The sequence below is a fragment of the Hyperolius riggenbachi genome, chromosome 1, assembly GCF_040937935.1.
Source record: "Hyperolius riggenbachi isolate aHypRig1 chromosome 1, aHypRig1.pri, whole genome shotgun sequence".
NCBI lineage: Eukaryota > Metazoa > Chordata > Amphibia > Anura > Hyperoliidae > Hyperolius > Hyperolius riggenbachi.
Genome location: NC_090646.1, coordinates 307,534,082 through 307,555,342, shown reverse-complemented (window position 1 = coordinate 307,555,342; position 21,261 = coordinate 307,534,082). Strand labels below are relative to the sequence as shown.

The window sequence follows — 21,261 nt, the reverse complement described above, 5'->3', positions numbered from 1 at the left end:
GCATATAGACATACATCCACAAGATGTGTGGCATTGCCGCTAACCTGTGATATCTGGTTCAGTTCCCCATTGCAAAGGAATAGCCCGTCAGCGTTCTGATGTCGGCTGCCTGCCTTGTGTTGAATCGTGAAGTAGTACTGCTGTAATGACAGGCTCCATCGTAAGAGCTTGCCATTGGTCCCAGCAGTGCGGTTCAGCCAACTCAGGGGATTATGATCGTGAAGGAGTGGCCGTACACATGTGATTGCAGCTTCTGTAGGGCCCACACGATCGCTAGGCACTCCTTTTCAGTAGTGGAGTAGACTACCTCTCGGGGCAGGAGCTTCTGGCTCAGGTAAAGGATAGGGAGTTCATCTCCCTTTCCATTCACCTGGCTGAGGACTGCGCCGAGCCCGTAGTCAAAGGCATCGGTTTGCACAATGAACAGACGACTGAAATCCGGAGCTTTAAGCACAGGGGCGCTTGCGAGTGCCTGCTTCGAATCACTTGCGAGCTTCAAGGCCTAAATGGCATTCTAAAGGCAACATAGGGGTAGTGCAAGCCCCCCAGTGCGATCAGGCCCCCACGATCTCAGGGTTGGCGTGCCTCTACAAATAGGAAAAAAAGAAAGAGGGGCTCTCTGAGTCCTTCGTTTGACTATAGAATACTCCAATAGGACAGGTCTCACCTGAATTTGATGTGGCCGGTACAGCGTGCTCAGCCCGGATGCACCTTGTCCCACTTAGCCGAGCCGGGGAATGAGCTCAGACGCGGGGCGGAAGTGACGTCACTCGCTCCAGGAACTGAAGAATCTGTCGCCCAGTAACGCCGGAACGCTCCTTGCAGAGCTACCTACACGGCACGGCGGTGGGCAAATGAATTGGGAACCTCCTAATAGGGATAAAACATTAGCACATGGGCTAAAAAAGTATAAATTTATTTATTTATTTATTATTATTTATAAATTTCTACTTTTATAGCCCATGTGCTAATGTTTTATCCCTATTGGGAGGTTCCCAATTCATTTGCCCACCGCCGTGCCGTGTAGGTAGCTCTGCAAGGAGCGTTCCGGCGTTACTGGGCAACAGGTTCTTCAGTTCAGTTCTTCAGTTCCTGGAGCGAGTGACGTCACTTCCGCCCCGCGTCTGAGCTCAGTCCCCGGCTCGGCTAAGTGGGACAAGGTGCATCCGGGCTGAGCACACTGTGCCGGCCACATCAAATTCAGGTAAGACCTGTCCTATTGTAGTATTCTATAGTCAAACGAAGGACTCAGAGCGCCCCTCTTTCTTCTTTTTTTTGAGAGGCATTCTCACACTCAGAGGTCCAGCTAACATTCTTTGGGTGTTTCTTGCTAGTGGTCAGGGGCTTTGCGAGAGGGTACTATAGGCTGGAACAAATTTCCTATAGTAGCCAGCAGTCCCCAGGAATGCTTGGACCTGTTTCTTCGTGATAGGCCGAGGCCATGCCAGGATGGTTTCTACCTTTCCTGTGTCAGGTTTCAGGGTATTACCCCCCACCCCAGGGGCGTAGGAATAGACCCTGCAGCCCCTGCAGTTGCAGGGGGGCCCCTAGCAAGTCAGGGGCCCGGAGGAGGAAAGGCTGTCACCACTTAGAATGGGCCCGGGGCCCACCGCGGGGCCCCTAGCAAGGCTGTCACCAGTTAGAACGGGCCCGGGGCCCGCCGAGGGGCCCCTAGCAAGTGAGGGGCCCGGCTGCCTGAAGAAGGAAAGCCTTTTGCTTGGAACGGGCCCGCCGCCGCCGCCATTGTTTCTGTGTTGGTGCGGCGGGCTGCGGGCACTAGGACCTTACAGGAAGAGGCTAAGAAGATCCTGATTCCTGAGAGGACCACGTTTCACTTCCTGGATAGGGGGAGGAGGATCACATGGCACTTTTGTCCAATCCAGTTGTCCCGCCTGTCTGCGTGTCTCTGCAGTGCAGGCTGGGACAAGTAAGGGGAGGTGCCTTCTCTCGGAGCCGGAGGACAGAGGAAGAAGACACCATTGTGGGACCTCCAGCCAGCCTGCAGCCTTTCTCTGCCACCAGCAGCCAGCGAGCTCAGCGAGAGAGAGCTCTCACACAGACAGACTCAGTGTCTGTGTGTGTGCTGTGCTGCAGTGGTCAGACCAGCGGATCTGTGTGGAGGACAGAGGGGGCCTTTGGAGAAGAGAGACAGCACAGCAGCCGGACCGGACTTGTAAGTGAGAGCGAGTGACACATTGTGTTTTTTTTTATCAATAAGGGGAGAGGGGACTCGGAGCAGAGCAGGAGCATGAGGTGAGGGTTGCTGTTTTCTTTGGGGGGGGGGAGGGGGGTTATATCTGCATTCTGGCTGGCTGTGTGTGGGGGAGGGGGGAGCATGAGGTGAGGGTTGCTGTTTTCTTTTGGGGGGGGGGGAGGGGGGGTTATATCTGCATTCTGGCTGGCTGTGTGTGGGGGAGGGGGGAGCATGAGGTGACTGAGGGTCGCTGTTTTCTTTGGGGGGGGGGAGGGGGGGTTATATCTGCATTCTGGCTGGCTGTGTGTGGGGGAGGGGGGAGCATGAGGTGAGGGTTGCTGTTTTCTTTGGGGGGGGGGGGGTTATATCTGCATTCTAGCTGGCTGTGTGTGGGGGAGGGGGGAGCATGAGGTGACTGAGGATCGCTGTTTTCTTTGGGGGGGGGGGAAGGGGGGGTTATATCTGCATTCTGGCTGGCTGTGTGTGGGGGAGGGGGGAGCATGAGGTGACTGAGGGTCGCTGCTTTCTTTGGGGGGGGGGGAGGGGGGTTATATCATCTGCATTCTGGCTGGCTGTGTGTGGGGGAGGGGGGAGCAGGAGCATGAGGTGACTGAGGGTCGCTGTTTTCTTTGAGGGGGAGGGGGGGTTATATCTGCATTCTGGCTGGCTGTGTGTGGGGGAGGGGAGGGAGATAGCATGAGGGTGTGGGTTGCTGTTTTCTTTGGGGGGGGGGGGTTATATCTGCATTCTGGCTGTGTGTGGGGGAGGGGGAGCATGAGGTGAGGGTCCCTGTTTTCTTGGTAGGGGGGGGATTATATCTGCATTCTGGCTGTGTGTGGGGGAGGGGGGTAGCATGAGGGTGAGTTGGGGCTTCACAAAGGGGGGGCAGTTCTGGCACCACTATAGGGGCCTGTTTTTAGAGGACACCTGTAAAAAAACTTTCCTGGGGAATCTACCGGCCCCTTGCAGGCGTCCTGTGCCCGCGACAGGATAAAGCAATCCTCCGGTTCCCCGCCGTGCCTCACTTTCATTCAGCGCAGGACACCACCGCTCAGAGCCGCGCAGAGGGTGCCGACCAGGAAAATGAAAGTGAGGCATGGCAATGGACTGAAGAATCGTCTTGGCGTGGGAACAGGACGCCTGCAAGGGGCCGGTAGAAGCACCAGGTAAGTTAAACCTTTTTAATATTACAGATGTCCTTAAACATCAGCAGGTGCAGTGAATCATTTTTTTATTTTTTTTTGCGCTTGCAGTGATTGGGGGTGTGTGTGTGTTAAAGCTCGGCTTGGCTGGCGGCTGGATAGCGTAATGGTTAAGGGCTCTGCCTCTGACACATGAGACCTGGGTACGAATCTAAGCTCTGCCAGTTCAGTAAGCCAGCACCTAATTCAGAAGGAGACCTTGGGCAAGATTCCCTAATACTGCTACTGCCTATAGAGCGTGTCTTAGTGGCTGCAGCTCTGGTGCTTTGAGTCCGCCAGGAGAAAAGTGCGGATATAAATGTGCTACCCAAATAATGTTTACTGGGGAAATGTGGCTTCTCTCCTCGCGTGGTGTCCATGTTTTTTTGACCATTTTTTCCCGGAAAAATATGAAATTAGATTGGCAACCCTGGTTGCCGCTGCTGGCCACGGGGTCTCAGAAGGGGGGTGTGCGTGTGTGCGTGATATGGGTTTTTTTTTTTTTCTTGTTTTTTTCGTGTGTTTCTGAGACGAAGAGAACAAAAGGATTTTTTTCTTACCTGGGGCTTCTTCCAGCCCCTGTAGTTTGTCAGCTACCTAAATGTCTTTTGGGTCCCCTCCATTGTTCCACTGCGAACCCCGTTTCAGTTGTGGAGTACTACGCACCTGATTGTGCTCCCTAGGCCGGCCGCAGGAGCATGATCAAGGAGGCGCACAGCCCTGTACAGCTCACGCAGTGCAGTGGATCGGACCAGGGGGACATCGAGGGAGCTCACGGCCTGCAGAGGACTGGCAGGATTTATAAATAAAAATCCCCTTTGTTCCCTTAGTGTTATGTTTACTTTAAATTGGTGTTCAAACTATTGTACCTATTCATTTCCTAGGGCTCTTCAACAGCTGCTGAGAGGGAGGCAAAGGGCTGTGTGTGGACGGTGCTTCCTGGTTGATCTTGTGTAAGTATGTGTGGTATTATGTATTGTGTGTGTTTGGGGGGGTTGTTAGTATTCTCGCCTGGCAGAGGGTGTGGAGTGTTTTTTTGTAAATTAGGCAGATGCATTGCAATAGGGCCCTATAACTGGTGTGTGTGTGTGGGGGGGGGGGGGGGGGAGGGGGCGCAGCGGGCGCAGCAAAGTTTGAACATATTCTTCCTATTTTCAGGGCTCTTCAACACAGCAGATGCTGAGAGTGAGACAGAGGGCTACCTGCAGTGCTTTGGACGGGTCTTCCTGGCTGATCTTCTGTGTGTAAGTATGTGTGTTTTTGGGGGGGGGGGCAGACTTCAGCAAAGGGCAAAGTTTGAACACATTTTTTAAAATTATTCTTCCTATTTTCAGGGCTGTTAAACACAGGCTACACAGCAGCTGCAAGAGAGTGAGACAGAGGGCTACCTGCAGTGCTTCGGACGGTGCTTCCTGGCTGATCTTCTGTGTGTAAGTATGTGTGGTATTGTTTGTATATGCATTAGGGTGCATTCACACTTGAGAAGAAAACGTATCCGTGAGCACGGTTTTCTAAACCGTGCTCACGGATACCAATGTAAACAATAGACACCATTCAGACTAGAGGTGCACACGGATCCGTGTGCGTCCCTGCTCAGACGCGGAACGCACATAAGGATCTTGCAGCATTCTGCACGCACCCGTACACACGGACGGGTAGTGCAGAACACTGCATTTCCCGACCTCCATTCCCACTTGTACTTTAGGGACACTGGGAACGGATCCGTTCTCAGTGTCCCAGGTGGGGAAAATGGAGGCTGGCATTGCTGGAGGGGATGCCGAGGACGGGGGGCTGCGGGAAGCGGCGCCCAGGGGAGTCGGACCCCCCTCCCGGGTCACCTGTGTGCCCCCGTCCCCGCTCCCCTCCAGCTCTGTGGTCAAAATGTAGAAAAAAAAGTTACATTATATTAAATAAAGAGCCGGCATATTTACATGTACTTTCCCCGCTTCACGGTAGGGCACTTCCGCCCATACCGCTGAAGCCATTTCCTGGGGATTCCGGTGACATCACTGGAATATCCCCGGAAGTGACGTCGCGCTATGGGCGGAAGTGCCCTACCGTGAAACAGGGAAAGTACATGTAAATATGCCGGCTCTTTATTTAATATAATGTAACTTTTTTTTTCTACATTTTGACCACAGAGCTGGAGGGGAGCGGGGATGGGAGGCACACAGGTGACCCGGGAGGGGGGTCCAACCCCCCCCCCCCCTCCCGGGCGCCGCTTCCCGCAGCCCCCCGTCCTCGTCATCCCCTTCAGCAAATAGCTGCACGCACACGGATCCAGGACGGGTGCTGCTGAAAAAGCAGCACGTATCAGTGTGCGTGCAACACGCAGACAGCACGGATCCAGGTTCAACCGTATCCAATGTGAACCTAGCCTTACCATATTGTGAATATGAACCTTTTTTTTTTTTTCCCCTAAAAAATGGGAATAAAAAAAAAATCTGTGTCCTATATTTCAAATACAGGGAGACCCTTGACTTACGCCCGCAGATATGAAATGACGACCAGCCACCATGTCAGGCACTCCCTGTAATGTACGTGTGTCCTTATCTGCTCCCTGTGTGTAGGTAAAAGCAGCAGCATATCTCTAACCTCATCCATCAGAGCCCGCAGCAATCAGAGATCTCTCCTCTAATTTGCTGTTCCTCTAGTGCTGGTTGTATTTAATGACACAATCAGCAGAAGCTGGTACTAGTGAGAAGAATGAGGGACAGGAGAGTTCTCTGATCACTGCAGGAGCTGATGAATGAGGTGAGAGACATGCAGCTGCTGCTTTTTACTATGCAAAGGTGAGTGGAGGAGAAAGGTTAGTTGGACAGAGAAGGACACAAGGGGAAGTGCAATGGTGGGACAGGGGATCACTGGAGGTGCAGGGGGCTGAGACTGAGAGGGAACAGTGTTCCGAATTTTAAGCCATATTGTCACCCTAAAAAAAAATCAAATTTCAACAGCAACTGGTCTGAGTGTATTAAGTGATAAAGATGCTAATCCTGCATTCAGAACTTTCAAAACATTTTTTCCTGCTGTTATGGTTTGGAGTTATTACATACCTTAGGAGCACTGGCCCTTTAAGAGCTATAGGCATCAACTGGAATGCTGGGAGTTATTTTTTATCTAATATATTCATCCTCTTCCCTTTGTTTCCCTGCTTGGTTGATTGGGTGAAACACGATCCTCTGCTCACTTGTGTTTACAAGCAAGGCTGAGGTGACTCAGCGATTGGAGGAGAGTTAAGGGAAGAAATGACATCAGGATTTAGCCTCAAACTGTGGGCAAAAGACATGGCTCCCACCAGGGATAGAATTCTCTTAATTATCTAAATAAAATTCACTGACATCAAAATGTGGACAGTGCAACACATGTGTTATATAAGTAGAGGAAGTATTTATCAACTTAAATATGTGGTTTATTTTTCTGAGATAGTATGGCTGACATCTCCTCTTTCAGGTTAATGGACAACTGTAATGAGGTATATGGAGAATGCCATATTTAATTCCTGTTAAACAATACCAGTTGACTGGCAGCACTGCAGATCTATTTGGTTGCAGTAGTGTCTGAATTACAACAGAACCAATCATGCAGCTAATCTTGGCAGATCTGACTATGTCAAACTCCTTATCTACCTCATGCTTGTTCAGGATGTATGGCTAAAAGTGTTAGAGCTAGGGGATCAGCAGGATAGCCAGGCAACTGGTATTGCTTTAAGGGAATAAAATAAGGCAGCCTACATATCCCTCTCACTTCATTTGTCCTTTAACCCCCTTGGCGTTCTAATTATTTACAGATTTATGTTCTAAAAGACGTGACATTTTTCACAAGCTTTTAGACCCTAAAAACAAGAAGAAAACCATACATCAGAGAGGTCTGCAGAAACTCCTGCATGTAATTCACTCAGGCACAGTACTACCGCTCTGTTCTGCGGCTTTCCGTCCCGAGCCTGACTCGGGATAACTGCCAAGGGGGTTAATGGAGTAGTGTGTGTGTGGGGGGGGGGGTTGAACTTACCTGAGGCTTCTAACTCTCCCCCGCTGACGTCAGGGTCGGACTGGGACACCAAGGGCCCACCGAGGAAGTTTCAGCCTGGGGCCCACCCCCCTCTCCTCCTCCTCCCTCCCCCCCCCCCCCCCCCCCATTTTGGGCTCACATACACATGTACTCTAGAAATTTTGCATGACTTTATGGTAGGGAATAGATTGTGAGCAATTCTGAGGACAGTCTCCAATAGGGATATGTCTAAATGCGAAACTAAATGGGTGTCACCATGCACTGGAACATCGGCGTGGTCATGATGAGTCATGGGCAGACTTAAAAAAAAAAATACAAAACACAAAATAAGTAGCGGCGTTATTCACAGAGATTAGGTCCGACCAGATACATTGTATATTCAAGTAGTTACATGCCTCATGATAATTCATCAAGTAGTCAAATTGCAGCAGATACCCCCACAAAATGCAATCAGGTTGACGGCAGATACCCCCACACAATGCAATCAGGTTGGTGGCAGATACCCCCACAAAATGCAATCAGGTTGACGGCAGATACCCCCACACAATGCAATCAGGTTAACGGCAGATACCCCCACAAAATGCAATCAGGTTGACGGCAGATACCCCCACAAAATGCAATCAGTTTGGCTGCAGATACCCCCACAAAATGCAATCAGTTTGGCTGCAGATACCCCCACACAATGCAATCAGGTTGGCTGCAGATACCCCCACACAATGCAATCAGGTTGGTGGCAGAGATACCCCCACACAATGCAAGTCCCCCCCAGCTTGGAAGGGTGGGCAGAGGGCACAGATCAGCGGGGAAGCCTCCCCCCCTCCCTCACCTAGGGCCCCCCTTCCGCGCACCCCCCTCCTCGAGAAGTGCAGCCAGCAGCGAGCGGAGTATAGCTTACCAGCTTCAGATGATGCTATCTCCGCTCCGCTCCGCATGCCGCTGCTGCCCTGCTGGTCTCTGTCTCCTGTAGTGACGCTGTCCAATCACGCTCTAGCAGGAAGTACTGCGAGAACGTGATTGGACAGCGTCACACACTACAGTCAGAGACCAGCAGGGCAGCGGCATGCGGACTCGGAGCGGAGATAGCATCATCTCTGTAGCTATTCTCCGCTCGCTGCTGGCTGCACTTCTGGAGGAGGGGGGTGCGCGGAAGGGGGGGGGGGCCCTAGGTGAGGGAGGGGGGGACGCTTCCCCCCCTCCCCGCCGCTCTGTGCCCAATTCCCCCCCTTCCAAGCTGTGCCCCCCTCCAGTGGCGTAGCTAGGGTGTTTGACACCCGGTGCGGATAATTTACCAACACCCCCCCCCCCCCCCCCAAAAAGCAAAGCGCGCAGCGACAAAAAAAATGGGTGTGGACAAGACATCACATGGGTGGGGGGTAATTGTAATGTAACTGTAACAGTAAGGCAGTGGGCTAATATAGGTAGCCAGAATAGTTTCCCTCAGCATAGGTTAGATATGACAAATATGACAACATGACAAATTCAGCAATCTTGAGGCCCCCAACAAGACAAATTCAGCAATCATGAGGCCCCCAACAAGACATTCAGTAACCATGAGGCCCCCAACAAGACAAATTCAGTAACCATGAGGCCCCCAACAAGACAAATTCAGCAGTCATGAGGCACATAAATAAACAGCATTTCACATAAATAGGCAGAATGCCCACTTAATATGGTAGACACCTCTCACCTGGCTTCTGAATTCTCCTCTACTGGCTGCTGTGCCAGGCAATACTGTTTTTGGCTGGATTGGGGATGATGTGTGGGCTGAAAGGCCTGGCGGTGATGCTGTGGCCGGCCTGGCGGTGATGCTGGGCTGTACTTGGCTGGTTGAAGTAAATGTTGGCCTGACTGTTGGTGGTGATGCTGTGGCCTTTTTGACAGTGATTCTGGGCTGGTTGGCTGGTGGTGATGCTGGGCTGGCCTGGATAGTTTAGGTAGTGACAGGTGCACCCTAGTTTAGGTAGCACCAGGAGCCTCCCAGCTTAGGTAGTGACAGGACCCCCAAGTTTAGGTAGCGACAGGAGCCCCCCAGTTTAGTTAGTGACAGATACCCCCCAGTTTAGGTAGTGACAGGAGCCCCCAGTTTAGTTAGTGACAGATACCCCCCAGTTTAGGTAGTGACAGGAGCCCCCAGTGTTTGTAGTGACAGGTGCCCCCCAGTTAAGGTAGTAACAGGTGCCCCCCAGGGTATGTAGTGACAGGAGCCCCCAGTGTTTGTAGTGACAGGTGCCCCCCAGGGTATGTAGTGACAGGTGCCCCCAGTTTAGGTAGTGACAGTGCCCCCCAGTTCAGGTAGTGACAGGTGCCCCCAGTTCAGGTATTGACAGGCGCCCCCCCAGTTCAGTTAGTGACAGGTACCCCCAGTTTAGGTATGACAGGAGCCCCCCAGTGTATGCAGTGACAGGGACCCCCCCCCCCCCAGTGTATATAGTGACAGGAGCCCCTAGTTTAGGTAGTGACAGGGCCCCCCAGTATAGATAGACAGGTCTATAGGTGTCCCCAGTTTAAATAGCCAGATCTATAGGTGTCCTCAGTGGCAGCGGAGAGAGAAGAGAAGCGGTGGGGAAGGGAGGACGTTTCCCCTCCCCCTTCCCTCACCTTGGGGCTCCCCCTCTATCGCTCCCCCCTTTAGAATTAAGTGATGCGGCAGGCAGCGCCGCTGTGCCTGCCGCTTCTTTTCTCTCTCCGCTGCCACCCCAGGGCGGGCGGGCCAGCCACGTCCGGGTAGCTAGGGGGGGGGGGGGGGGCAGCAGCTAGCCAGGGGAGTGCGCATGCCCCATTTTGCCCTATGTAGGGACGCCCATGGCATGGTAGGCAGATAGGTAGCCGGGTAGGCAGTTATGTAGCCGGGTGGGAGGGTAAGCAGATAGGTAGCTGGGTGGGCAGTTAGGTAGCCGGGTGGGAGGGTAGGCAGTTAGGTAGCCAGGTGGGCAGATAGGTAGCTGGGTGGGTAGATAGGTAGCCGGGTGGGCAGATAGGTAGCCGGGTGGGAGGGTAGGCAGATAGGTAGCTGGGTGGGTAGATAGGTAGCCGGGTGGGTAGATAGGTAGCCGGGTGGGCAGATAGGTAGCCGGGTGGGAGGGTAGGCAGATAGGTAGCTGGGTGGGTAGATAGGTAGCCGGGTGGGCAGTTAGGTAGCCAGGTGGGAGGGTAGGCAGTTAGGTAGCCGGGTGGGCAGATAGGTAGCTGGGTGGGTAGATAGGTATCCAGGTGGGCAGATAGGTAGCCGGGTGGGCAGATAGGTAGCCGGGTGGGAGGGTAGGCAGTTAGGTAGCCGGGTGGGCAATTAGGTAGCCGGGTGGGAGGGTAGGCAGATAGGTAGCTGGGTGGGTAGATAGGTAGCCGGGTGGGAGGGTAGGCAGTTAGGTAGCCGGGTGGGCAGTTAGGTAGCCGGGTGGGAGGGTAGGCAGAAGGGTAGCCGGGTGGGAGGGTAGGCAGTTAGGTAGCCGGGTGGGCAGTTAGGTAGCCGGGTGGGAGGGTAGGCAGATAGGTAGCTGGGTGGGTAGATAGGTAGCCGGGTGGGCAGCCAGTTAGGTAGCCGGGTGGGTAGATAGGTAGCCGGGTGGGAGGGTAGGCAGTTAGGTATCCAGGTGGGCAGATAGGTAGCCGGGTGGGCAGATAGGTAGCCGGGTGGGAGGGTAGGCAGTTAGGTAGCCGGGTGGGCAATTAGGTAGCCGGGTGGGAGGGTAGGCAGATAGGTAGCTGGGTGGGTAGATAGGTAGCCGGGTGGGAGGGTAGGCAGTTAGGTAGCCGGGTGGGCAGTTAGGTAGCCGGGTGGGAGGGTAGGCAGATAGGTAGCTGGGTGGGTAGATAGGTAGCCGGGTGGGCAGCCAGTTAGGTAGCCGGGTGGGTAGATAGGTAGCCGGGTGGGAGGGTAGGCAGTTAGGTAGCCGGGTGGGCAGTTAGGTAGCCGGGTGGGAGGGTAGGCAGATAGGTAGCTGGGTGGGTAGATAGGTAGCCGGGCGGGCAGATAGGTAGCCGGGTGGGAGGGTAGGCAGATAGGTAGCTGGGTGGGTAGATAGGTAGCCGGGTGGGTAGATAGGTAGCCAGGTGGGCAGATAGGTAGCCGGGTGGGAGGGTAGGCAGATAGGTAGCTGGGTGGGTAGATAGGTAGCCGGGTGGGCAGTTAGGTAGCCAGGTGGGAGGGTGGGCAGTTAGGTAGCCGAGTGGGTAGCCAGTGGGGGCCCCGACTCCTATGCTCCCCCTCACCTGGGTGTCCCCCCTCCTTACAAGCCGCGGGGAGGGCAGCCCGACTGTTTTTTTTTTTTTTTTTTTCCCTTAAAAAAAACTATTTTCCCCGGGGGCCCCCTCCTATCCTCCCCCTCCCTCACCTCGGACTCTCGGAGGGCCCCCTCCTGTTACGAGCGGCGCCGGCGGGTACAGCAAACTTCCGGGGAGGTAAAGCAGAAGATAGAGGTCCAGCTGCCTCCCAGTCGCTGTCTCCTCTATGCCGCTCGCACTAAACCAGGAAGCAGTGCGAGCGGCATAGAGGAGACAGCGTAGCCCGGGAGGCAGCTGGACCTCTATCTTCTGCTATACCTCGCAGGAACTTTGCTGTAACCGCCGCCGCCGCTCGTAACAGGAGGGGGGCCCTCCGAGGTGAGGGAGGGGGAGGATAGGAGGGGGCCCCCCCCGGGGAAAATAGTTTTTTTTAAGGGACATAAAAAAAAAAAAAAAAAACAGTCGGGCTGCCCTCCCCGGCTCTCCCATGCAGCGCACGCCTTCTAGGGGCCCCCAGGAGGAGGGGCAGTCGGGGCCCACCGATGGGACCGTCGGTGGTTCGGCGGCTCTGTCCAAGCCTGGCTGACGTCCTGTGCCCGCTCAGCCACTCGCCAATGCTCCAGTCCCTGCTGCCGGTTCACTGGGATTAAAGTTGGAAAACCGCTGTGCCTGTGCGGCTGTCTCCTCACTCCTGCTGTTGTCACCGGGAGCGTACTGCGTAGTCGCAGACCGTACAGTGCCTGCACAGTACGCTCCCAGGTAAGTTAAGTTTAATTTTTTTTTTCCCTGCCCCCATTACACTACTATTAAGAACAAATCTACAGTCCGTATATAGTAAGTGACAGGGGAAGAGAGCGGCTGTTGCTGCTCTGTACTTTGACTGTGGGGGCCCATGCACTCTCTTGTGCTCCTTTTTGTCAGTGATGCAGTGGTGGTATTTTGTGGTACATAAAGCCTCTTACGTCTTTCTGCAATGTGTCACCCTTCCTGATTCTCCAGCACATATCAATGCATCACCCTCTGCATCATAGTTCTCTTATTTGTCGCATGATTACATGCAACATTTAGGAGATTGGAGCAGGCAGCTGCTTGATAGGATGGCTGCATATCACATATACCACTGCACTGCTACTCTGATTGCCTAGACTGGGGTGCATGGGGGAGGGGGTGGGGGGAAATAGTACTGTTTAAGGGCACTGCCTTTGACAAGGGAGACAATGGTTCTCCTGGCTAGGGTGAGTACCTATTCAGTAAGAATTCATGGCAAGACTCCTTAACACTGCAGAGTGGCCACAGGAGCACATCCTTAGTGGCTGCAGCTCGAGCGCTTTGAGTCTGACAGGAGAAAGTGCTATAAAACTGTTCGGATATTGGACAATAAGGAATATCTCCCTCTGACCATAGGATTCTCTATAAACGAACATTCTGTACAGGTCATCTGGCAGGACTTTGTCCGCCTGTCACTGTGATAAATTTCAGAATGTAAATCAGAGAGGAAACAATCTATAAATGAGTATTGTTAAATCTTTATTGTAAAATTGTATTCATTATATTTTCATTATGTTCTCACTACAGTTCCTCTTTATCCCTTTAGCAGCCATTTTATTTAGAGGCTTGCAAGGGTTTCAGGCCAATTTAATATTTGCACATTTTTTTTATTTGTTGCATTTCCTTGCTAATATTTTTACTGCTGTGATGTGTTGATGTGTATGACCGTTTGTCCCTAGGGGGCCATATGAGACAACAGAGGACTTCTGCTTTTAGTTTTTAGTTTCTCTATTTTCTGCTAGCAGAGACATCCAAGCATTACAATAATTTACAGCACGAGTTGTGCAGACTGAGTCAAAAGCAGTGCACATTTTACAAACAAAAAAATTCCTTTGGAGCTGCTGATAGGTTAAGGTATATACTAGTGCTGGTTTTAACTTGACTATGGTATCCGATAACACCATAGCCAGTGTACAACGGCAGCATGATAGGCTCTGCGAGACAACATTGTTCTTGCCGCTGCAATGCCGCACACCGCTCTGTCTCTCTGCTCCCCCCGCATAGCAACATACACATCATTAGACGGAGGCTAATGATGTGTATGTATATTGTCGTGGGTGCTCTGTCACCCAGCAGTGGACGATACCTAATCCCTTAGGCCAAAGAGCTCTGCAGGTTATCTTTAGGTGAGTATTTTGCCTTTCAAAAACAAAAAAAAGTTGCAATAGTTGCTGAATAGCCATCCTCATCCGTCGGTCATGTTTTAAAGGGAAGGTTCAGGCTTCTATTAAAAAAAACAAAACGATATCCACTTACCTGGGGCTTCCTCCAGCCCGTGGCTGGCAGGAGGTGCCCTCGTTGTCACTGTGGAGGCTCCCGGTCTCCCGCGACAGCCCACGACCGAACCAGGAAGTAGCGTCTCGGTCCTGGCTTCATTCTTTTGAATTCCGCGCTCCACACGGGCGCGATGACGTCATCCGGCGTCATCCGGACTGTACTGCGCAGGCGCAGAACTACTGCGCCTGCGCAGTACAGGCCGGATGACGCCATCGCGCCCGCGTGGAGCGCGGAATTTAAAAGAAAGAAGCCAGGACCGAGACGCTACTTCCTGGTTCGGTCGTGGGCTGTCGCGGGAGACCGGGAGCCCCCACAGTGACAACGAGGGCACCTCCTGCCAGCCACGGGCTGGAGGAAGCCCCAGGTAAGTGGATATCGTTTTTTTTTTTTTTTTTTTTAATTGAAGCCTGAACCTTCCCTTTAAATGATTGATTCCTATCCAATTTCTATTTGATTGGATAGTAATCACTTCATACATGGCATGCTCCCTCTTAATCAATATCACTTAATTTGTCAAGCATTAATTTAACTACAAAATTGGTACTGTTTGATGTTAATGGGCAGCATAGGGGATAGCACTTTCACATCTGCAAGGAGTTTGTATGTTCTTTCCATGTCTACATGGGTTCCCTCCAGCCAATTGTGTTTTCTCCCACATCCCAAAAACATATAGCTGAATTAATTGGATTTTCCCTAAATTGGCTCTATACCGCAATAGACCATGACTATGGTAGGGATTCGAGATTGTGAGCCTCACTGAGGGACAGTTAGTGACAAGACTATATATACTTTGTAAAGCGGTGTGGAAGATGTGTACCCTATATAAAAATGTGGTGCAATGCTAATTTCTTGACTATCGCCTCCACCCTTTATCTGCTCAGCCCAAAATCCAATCAAAAGTGAATGGATCAGAAATGCTAGGCCAACGGGTGACAGGTAGATTTGATCAGTTTAACATATTTGGCCAGCTTTACATTTATATACTATTGATGGATCATGTGAATATTATGGAACGTAAAGCCTTCATCTTTCAATATGACGGTATCATAATGTACTCATTTCAGTTTTTAGAACATTTTAAGCTTGCTTAGTGTAGAATTTTAAAGGAATGTTCACTTATACTTCGTTCCTACAGCATAAACCATCAGTAACATGTCTAGTTACCACCATCAAAGTGGTGCACAGAAACGGAAAAAAAGGCTGGAGGCAAACGAGAAATCAAAAAAAAATCCAAAAATTACCAGTTTTTTTACTGCTCCCAGTGCTGGTGAAAGCGCTAAGGCATCTTCACCCATTGAAAGTGTTGTGGAAGCAAGCCCAGAAACTCTTTGCTCCCCGGGTAGTGTAGTGCAGGAGTCTGAAACAGGGGATAATACTATAGCAGAGACAAGATCTTTGGATGTTGGCAGTCCTGCAAGGGAAACCGTGGAACTATGCGAAGCTGAATCAGAGCCAAGTACATCTTTAGATGTTGGCAGCCCTGCAGGGGACAATGTAGAAGTGTGTGAAGCTGAACCACACAGGTCAGGTGAACTGGAATTGGTGGGTGGTGATGTAATTGACCTGACTGCCATTGCTGCAGAGAAATACATCACAGACAGAGCTAATTTCCCAATAACCATAAAAGATCCTCGTGTGAAGAGATTTATAATTTCTCATGGTCCTTGCAGACCTGTTGGACCCTTTCCGAGAGATGATGAGAGAAGATGTTTCTCGGTCAGTTACTATGAGAAAATAACACATACAGGGCTAAAAATTCCAGTATCCTGGCTTTGTTACTCGCCCAAACTAAATTCTGTGTATTGTGAGCCATGCTGGCTTTTTGGGGATCGTAAAAAGCTGGGACTTGAACCGGCTTGGGCAAAAAGTATTCAAGTATGGAGAGAACTTTCTAAAAAAATAAATGTGCATGAAACATCCCAAACTCATATTGATACATGTGTGGTTTATGGTCACTGGCGAAGAGAGGGAACCATTGATGAGGAGCAGGAAAGACAAATCCGAAAGGAAAAAGGGTTTTGGAGAGAGGTTTTAAAAAAAATTATTAATGTCACTCTGACTATGGCAATGGGGAACATTGCTTTCCGAGGCCATCGTGAAAAACTTGGCAAACTAAATAGTGGAAATTTTCTAGCTATTATAGAACTATTGGCAGAGTATGACCCTCTACTTAAACAACTGCTACAGTTACCACAGGGTACCACCAAGTATCTTAGCCCTACAATACAAAACGAAATAATAGAAATTCTTTCAAAACAGGTTGTGAATGACATAGTCTCTGAAGTACAGCAGGCTCAGTTTTACTCACTGATCATTGACACAACTCAAGACATCTCTAAAGTGGATCAGATGAGCCAAGTCATTCGCTATGTGTCAATTAAAAGAGATATCAGTATGAGAGCCATCGAAGTTGTCATCCAAGAGGCTTGTCTGGGGTTTCATGTGGTAGAAGATCAGTCTGCTGCTGGGATAGAGCAGGACATTTTGGCATGCATTGCTAAAAAAGGCCTCTCTTTGGACAAATGCCGTGGTCAAGGTTACGATGGAGCTGCTACGATGAGTGGAGTCTATTCTGGGGTTCAGGCCCGAATTATAGAAAGGCAGGAGAATGCACTTTATGTTCATTGTGCTGCTCACAACTTAAATTTAGTCCTTCAGGATGCTGTGTCTGACATAGCTGAAATCTCATCTTTTATGACAACTCTACAGCAATTGTATACATTTTTTGGGGATAGTGAAAAGCGTTGGCAAATTCTTTCTAGTTTCAACTCTGAGTCTTCAGTAACTTTGAAAAAACTATGCCCCACACATTGGTCTTCTAGATTTGACTCACTGATTGCCTTACGTTTTCGATATGCAGATGTGTTGAAGGCATTATCAAAAATCATTCTTGTGTCATCCAAGAAAAGTGAAAGAGAGGAGGCAATGAGGATTAAAACAAAATTAGAGTCCTTTCACTTCATATTTCTCATTGTTCTTCAGTCAAAAATTCTGAGCGTAGTAAATTCTCTCTCCAAAGTACTCCAGTCTCCGAGCATGGATTTGTCAAGAACTGCTCAGTTAATAAAAACTGCAATTGAAGAGGTGTCCCAGTTCAGAAATAATTTTGATGAAGTAAAAAAAAATGCTGTTTTGCTGGCACAGAACTGAAATATTTCACCAAAATTTGAAGTTAAGCGAGTTCACTTAGTCAAAAAGCATTTTGACGAACTGTGTGTGGATGAACGTTTAAAAGACCCAGAAGAACGTTTCAGAGTCTACGTTTTTTATAAGTGCTTAGACACAGTTACCGGCCAGCTCTCGAATAGATTTCAGGGACTGAATGAAGTTGTTGATCGCTTTCATATTATTCAGCCAGCTGTTCTATCATCAGTTTCAGATGATGAACTATTTAAAGGTGCAGAAAAACTGCAATCCAAGTATGCCAGCGATTTATCTTCATTTTTCCCTAGACAGCTTCTGAGCTTCAGATCAGCACTTAAAACTGATATACAGAAAGTTTGTTCTGTGAAGGACCTAACCCACTTGCTTTTGGTTGAGAACAGTGCCCTAGCCTCCACATTGCCAGATGTCTGCATAGCCTTACTATTGTTCTTAACCTTACCTGTGACTGTGGCATCGGCAGAAAGGTCCTTTTCCAAATTAAAGCTAATTAAAAGCTATTTGAGAAGCACAATGTCTGAGCAAAGACTTTCTGGGCTTGCTGTCCTAAGCATTGAAAATGCACGAGCAAAGATGCTAAACCTTGACAGCATTGTGGAGACCTTTGCAGAAGTGAAAGCACGCAAACGTTTGTTCTAATAGTGTTCTGAGTGAGTTTACTGGTTCGAGGTTGGAGTTCAAAGATTTCTCCAGCTTCTTTGTTCAGTTGGCATAGCCCCGTTGGCATAGCCAGTTTTTTAAAAATATTTTAGGAATGGGCAAATAACTATGGAATTCATGGAGCCAGTGAGTCCAAAATCGGACCCATAAAGAAATGTTTTAATTGCAAGATTAATTGAAAATTTGTTAAACTAACACCTGTAATTTTCAATAGCTCATTGGCTACCTGACTTCTGTTATTTGTCCAGCGTAGCTACAGTTGGCATAGCCCCGTTGGCATAGCCAGTTCACTCTTTTCCAGCCTAGCTACAGATGGCATAGCCCCGTTGGCATAGCCAGTTCTCTCTTTTCTATCCTAAGTACAGTTGGCATAGCCCCGTTGGCATAGCCAGTTAACTCTTAAGCCTTTCTTCCATGGATGGATAAATTGCTATGGATTTCAAGAGCCAGTTGGTCCAAACCAGGAGCCAATGGGAAATGTTTAATGGCCATAATTGAGAACCGATTAAGGTTAAGTGCCATTTTTTATTTTTTTTTATTTTTTTGCCTTTTTTAAGCTCATTGGCTACTTGAGTTCTGCAATTTGTCCAGCCTAGCTTCAGTTGGCAGAGCCCTGTTGGCATAGCCACACCTGAGCATCGCTAAGCAGAAAAACAGGCAAATGTCGAACTTTTTTTTATATATACATATATATATATTTATATTCCTTCTACATGTATCCTGAAATGCTTACAGCTAACCCAAAACATAAGCAGCTAACCTCTTTATGTTCCAAGACACAGCTAAATTGACAATACTTTAGTTATATGCTAATTTGTCAGGAACCTATTTCACCAATCTAAAAGTGTAATATTGCTGTAAGTCATGAATATTGTAGATTGATCTTGCTGAAAGTGGCAAGTACTAGAAAATACTCAGCATCGTGATGGTGCTTATTCACAGTCAGATGGTCAACTGGCCCTTCTCTGGCTACCTAGTGTGCTAAAAGTGGCTGAACATATTTTCAGAACCTGTTCAACATTTGCCTGCAATTTTGCTTCCACTATTTGAGGTCCATAAACTGATAGCCGTTTAATTTTTTTTTTCCTCTTTTTTGACTCCACAGCTGCTTACTGTTTTCATTTTCCCTATGCACTAAAGATAGATTGTCATATCTAAGCTGCACTGCAGCCCTGTGCCAGACAACTGGAATAACTTTAATCATTGTGGATCATTTAAAATATTTTTCCACACAGCACGCATTGAAATGGAAACCCCCCTCTATCTCCCATTGAAAATTAAGTTTTATATGGGTCAATAAAGGACTTGTCCATCAATAGCCAGGTGACTCCAAGAGCAAATATACTCTACATTAACTTTATGTGCATGGAGTAAGCTGTGTTAGTCAAAAAGAGGGGGAAAAAAAAGTTTCAAAGGACAGTACTAATGCATTTCTATTTTTGTAATCTAGGTTCTGTTTTCTGTTTTATCTTGGATTGTGGATGTTCATTCGTTAAGATTTTGATATTGGCTACGGTTAAAGACTTCAGATTTCAAGTGCAAGTGAAAAAGTAAGTAAAAATAAAGAAATACACAGTAGAATTGTATGATTAGTATAACCCCTTTATAGTAAACTCAAAGGGACCAGGAAAAGTAGTTTCCTATATCAAAAGTTTGCTTTATCAGAATTGGTCACAGACAGTGTATATTTATACAGGTGCTTTTGCAGGGAATTGATAACTGAGTTTACTGTATCCAGAGGTTAATTATATCAGAGTTTACTATGAGATTCTACTGTACTATTGGTTAATTTTTACCTCTTTTAAAGGAATGGTGGGATCTGTTTTCCAATGAAGATAGACACTGGCGTTTCACCACTAAATTCACGATTTCTGCATTGAAGACTTGTGGGTAAGTCCTAAACTTTTCTTTTCTGCACTACACACCTACACACTGTCATTCCAAATACTTAATTGTTTTCATTTTGTCTTTCTGTTTTTCACAGCTGACACTTTATCATCCTGTGGATTGTTTTACTTGTGTGGATTGTTTACCTTGTGCTCCTGGTTGATATTTCAATAGTACAGTGCTCTTGAACGTGGACTGGTTACATTGAGCATATGTGGTGTTTTATATATGCCATAATAAAAAAAAAAAAACAAAAAAAACATTGCGAGTTTTTATTTTTACTTATTTTTTTATTTATTTTATTTTTTTGGGGGGAAAGGGGGGGTCTTGTGTTGGGGGGGGGGCCCATCCAAAGTTTTGCAGGGGGGCCCTGTGGTTTCTAGTTACGCCCCTGCCCCACCCGGTGACCTAAGTACTGCACCTCGGTCATGCCAATCTGACACTTACTCGGCTTAACCGTCAGATTGGCCATAGCCAGCCTCTCTAGTACCTGGGACTGCCCAGGCACTGCAGGACTTTTGATCGAACACTAGTTCAAGCATCTCCCTCACCTCTTTCTGCATGTCTGCTTGCACCTCCGGAGAGACACGGTAAGCGGATTGCTTAATGGGGGGATTGGTTCTTGTATCTTCTTGGTGAACTGCCAGACTGGTCCGCCCTAGGATACCTGAGAAAGGTGTGCTGGTATGGGGCCAGCACCTCCTGTAACTGTTCTTTCTGGGGCGGAGAGAGAGTTGCGGTTGACATTTATGTCACCGTCCAACTAGTGTATGTCAGCCAGCAGATCTAAAAGGGGGTCTGCCTCTACCTGCTCTAACCGGCTGCACACTGGCAACACATATTTGGCCCTGTCATGGTGGGCCTTCAGCATGTTGACATGGAAGCTCTTCTGTTTCCTGCCTCCCATGCCCACTTAGGTATGTCAGGGGGTTTAAACACTTCACTATGGTGTATGGTCCCTACCAGGCAGCTTGCAGCTTGTTCTGTCTCACGGGAAGGAGGGCATACACCTTGTCACCTATTTCAAATGATCGCTTTCCCGCAGTGCGGTCATACTACAACTTTTGTTTGGCCTGGGCCATGTTTTCTGTCACCATTGCAGTCAGTGACTCCACTTTGTCCCTGAACTTGAGGACATAATCAACCACGGTGAACTCTGCGGGGTCCCACTTTCCCTCCCACATCTCCCGCATCAATTTTAGGGGTCCTCGGACATTCCTACCATACAGGAGCTCAAACGGGGAGAACCCGGTAGATTCCTGCTGCACCTCCCTGTATGCAAATAACAGATGAGGCAGGTATCGCTCCCAGTCCCCTCCTTGCGACTCAACAAACGTGGTCAGTATCTGCTTCAGCGACCTGTTAAATCTTTCACACAGTCCATTAGTCTGCGGGTGGTAGGGACTGGAGACAATGTGCGTCATATGTATCTTTGTACAAAGGGCCTCCATGAGTTCGGACATAAACTGGGATCCCTGATCAGAGAGCATCTCCGCAGGGAACCCTACTCGGGAGAAAATGTTGAGTAGTGCATCCGTTACCTTGTCTGCCCTCAGGGAGGAGAGTGCCATGGCCTCAGGATAGCGGGTAGCGTAGTCCACCACCGTCAGGATGTACCTTTTG

General features: G+C 49.1%; 1 protein-coding gene across 2 annotated transcripts; it reads left to right on the top strand.

The window, feature by feature from the left end:
* Window positions 1–1,697: 1,697 nt before the first annotated feature.
* Window positions 1,698–19,865, top strand: LOC137548940 (zinc finger MYM-type protein 1-like). 2 transcript variants are annotated; one of them, XR_011026762.1, is made up of 7 exons: window positions 1,698–2,173; window positions 4,260–4,328; window positions 4,534–4,619; window positions 4,710–4,805; window positions 19,202–19,301; window positions 19,559–19,641; window positions 19,736–19,865. XR_011026762.1 is itself a non-coding variant. In XM_068271177.1 (3 exons), the coding sequence occupies exon 1, from the start codon at window positions 15,082–15,084 to the stop codon at window positions 17,077–17,079; it is 1,998 nt and encodes a 665-aa protein (XP_068127278.1). In that variant the 5' UTR covers window positions 15,071–15,081; the 3' UTR covers window positions 17,080–19,301; window positions 19,559–19,641; window positions 19,736–19,865. The 2 variants fall into 2 exon arrangements, 1 of the variants encoding a protein (XP_068127278.1); XM_068271177.1 differs by lacking the exons at window positions 1,698–2,173; window positions 4,260–4,328; window positions 4,534–4,619; window positions 4,710–4,805 and having other exon boundaries at window positions 15,071–19,301.
* The last annotated feature ends 1,396 nt before the right edge of the window (window positions 19,866–21,261 follow it).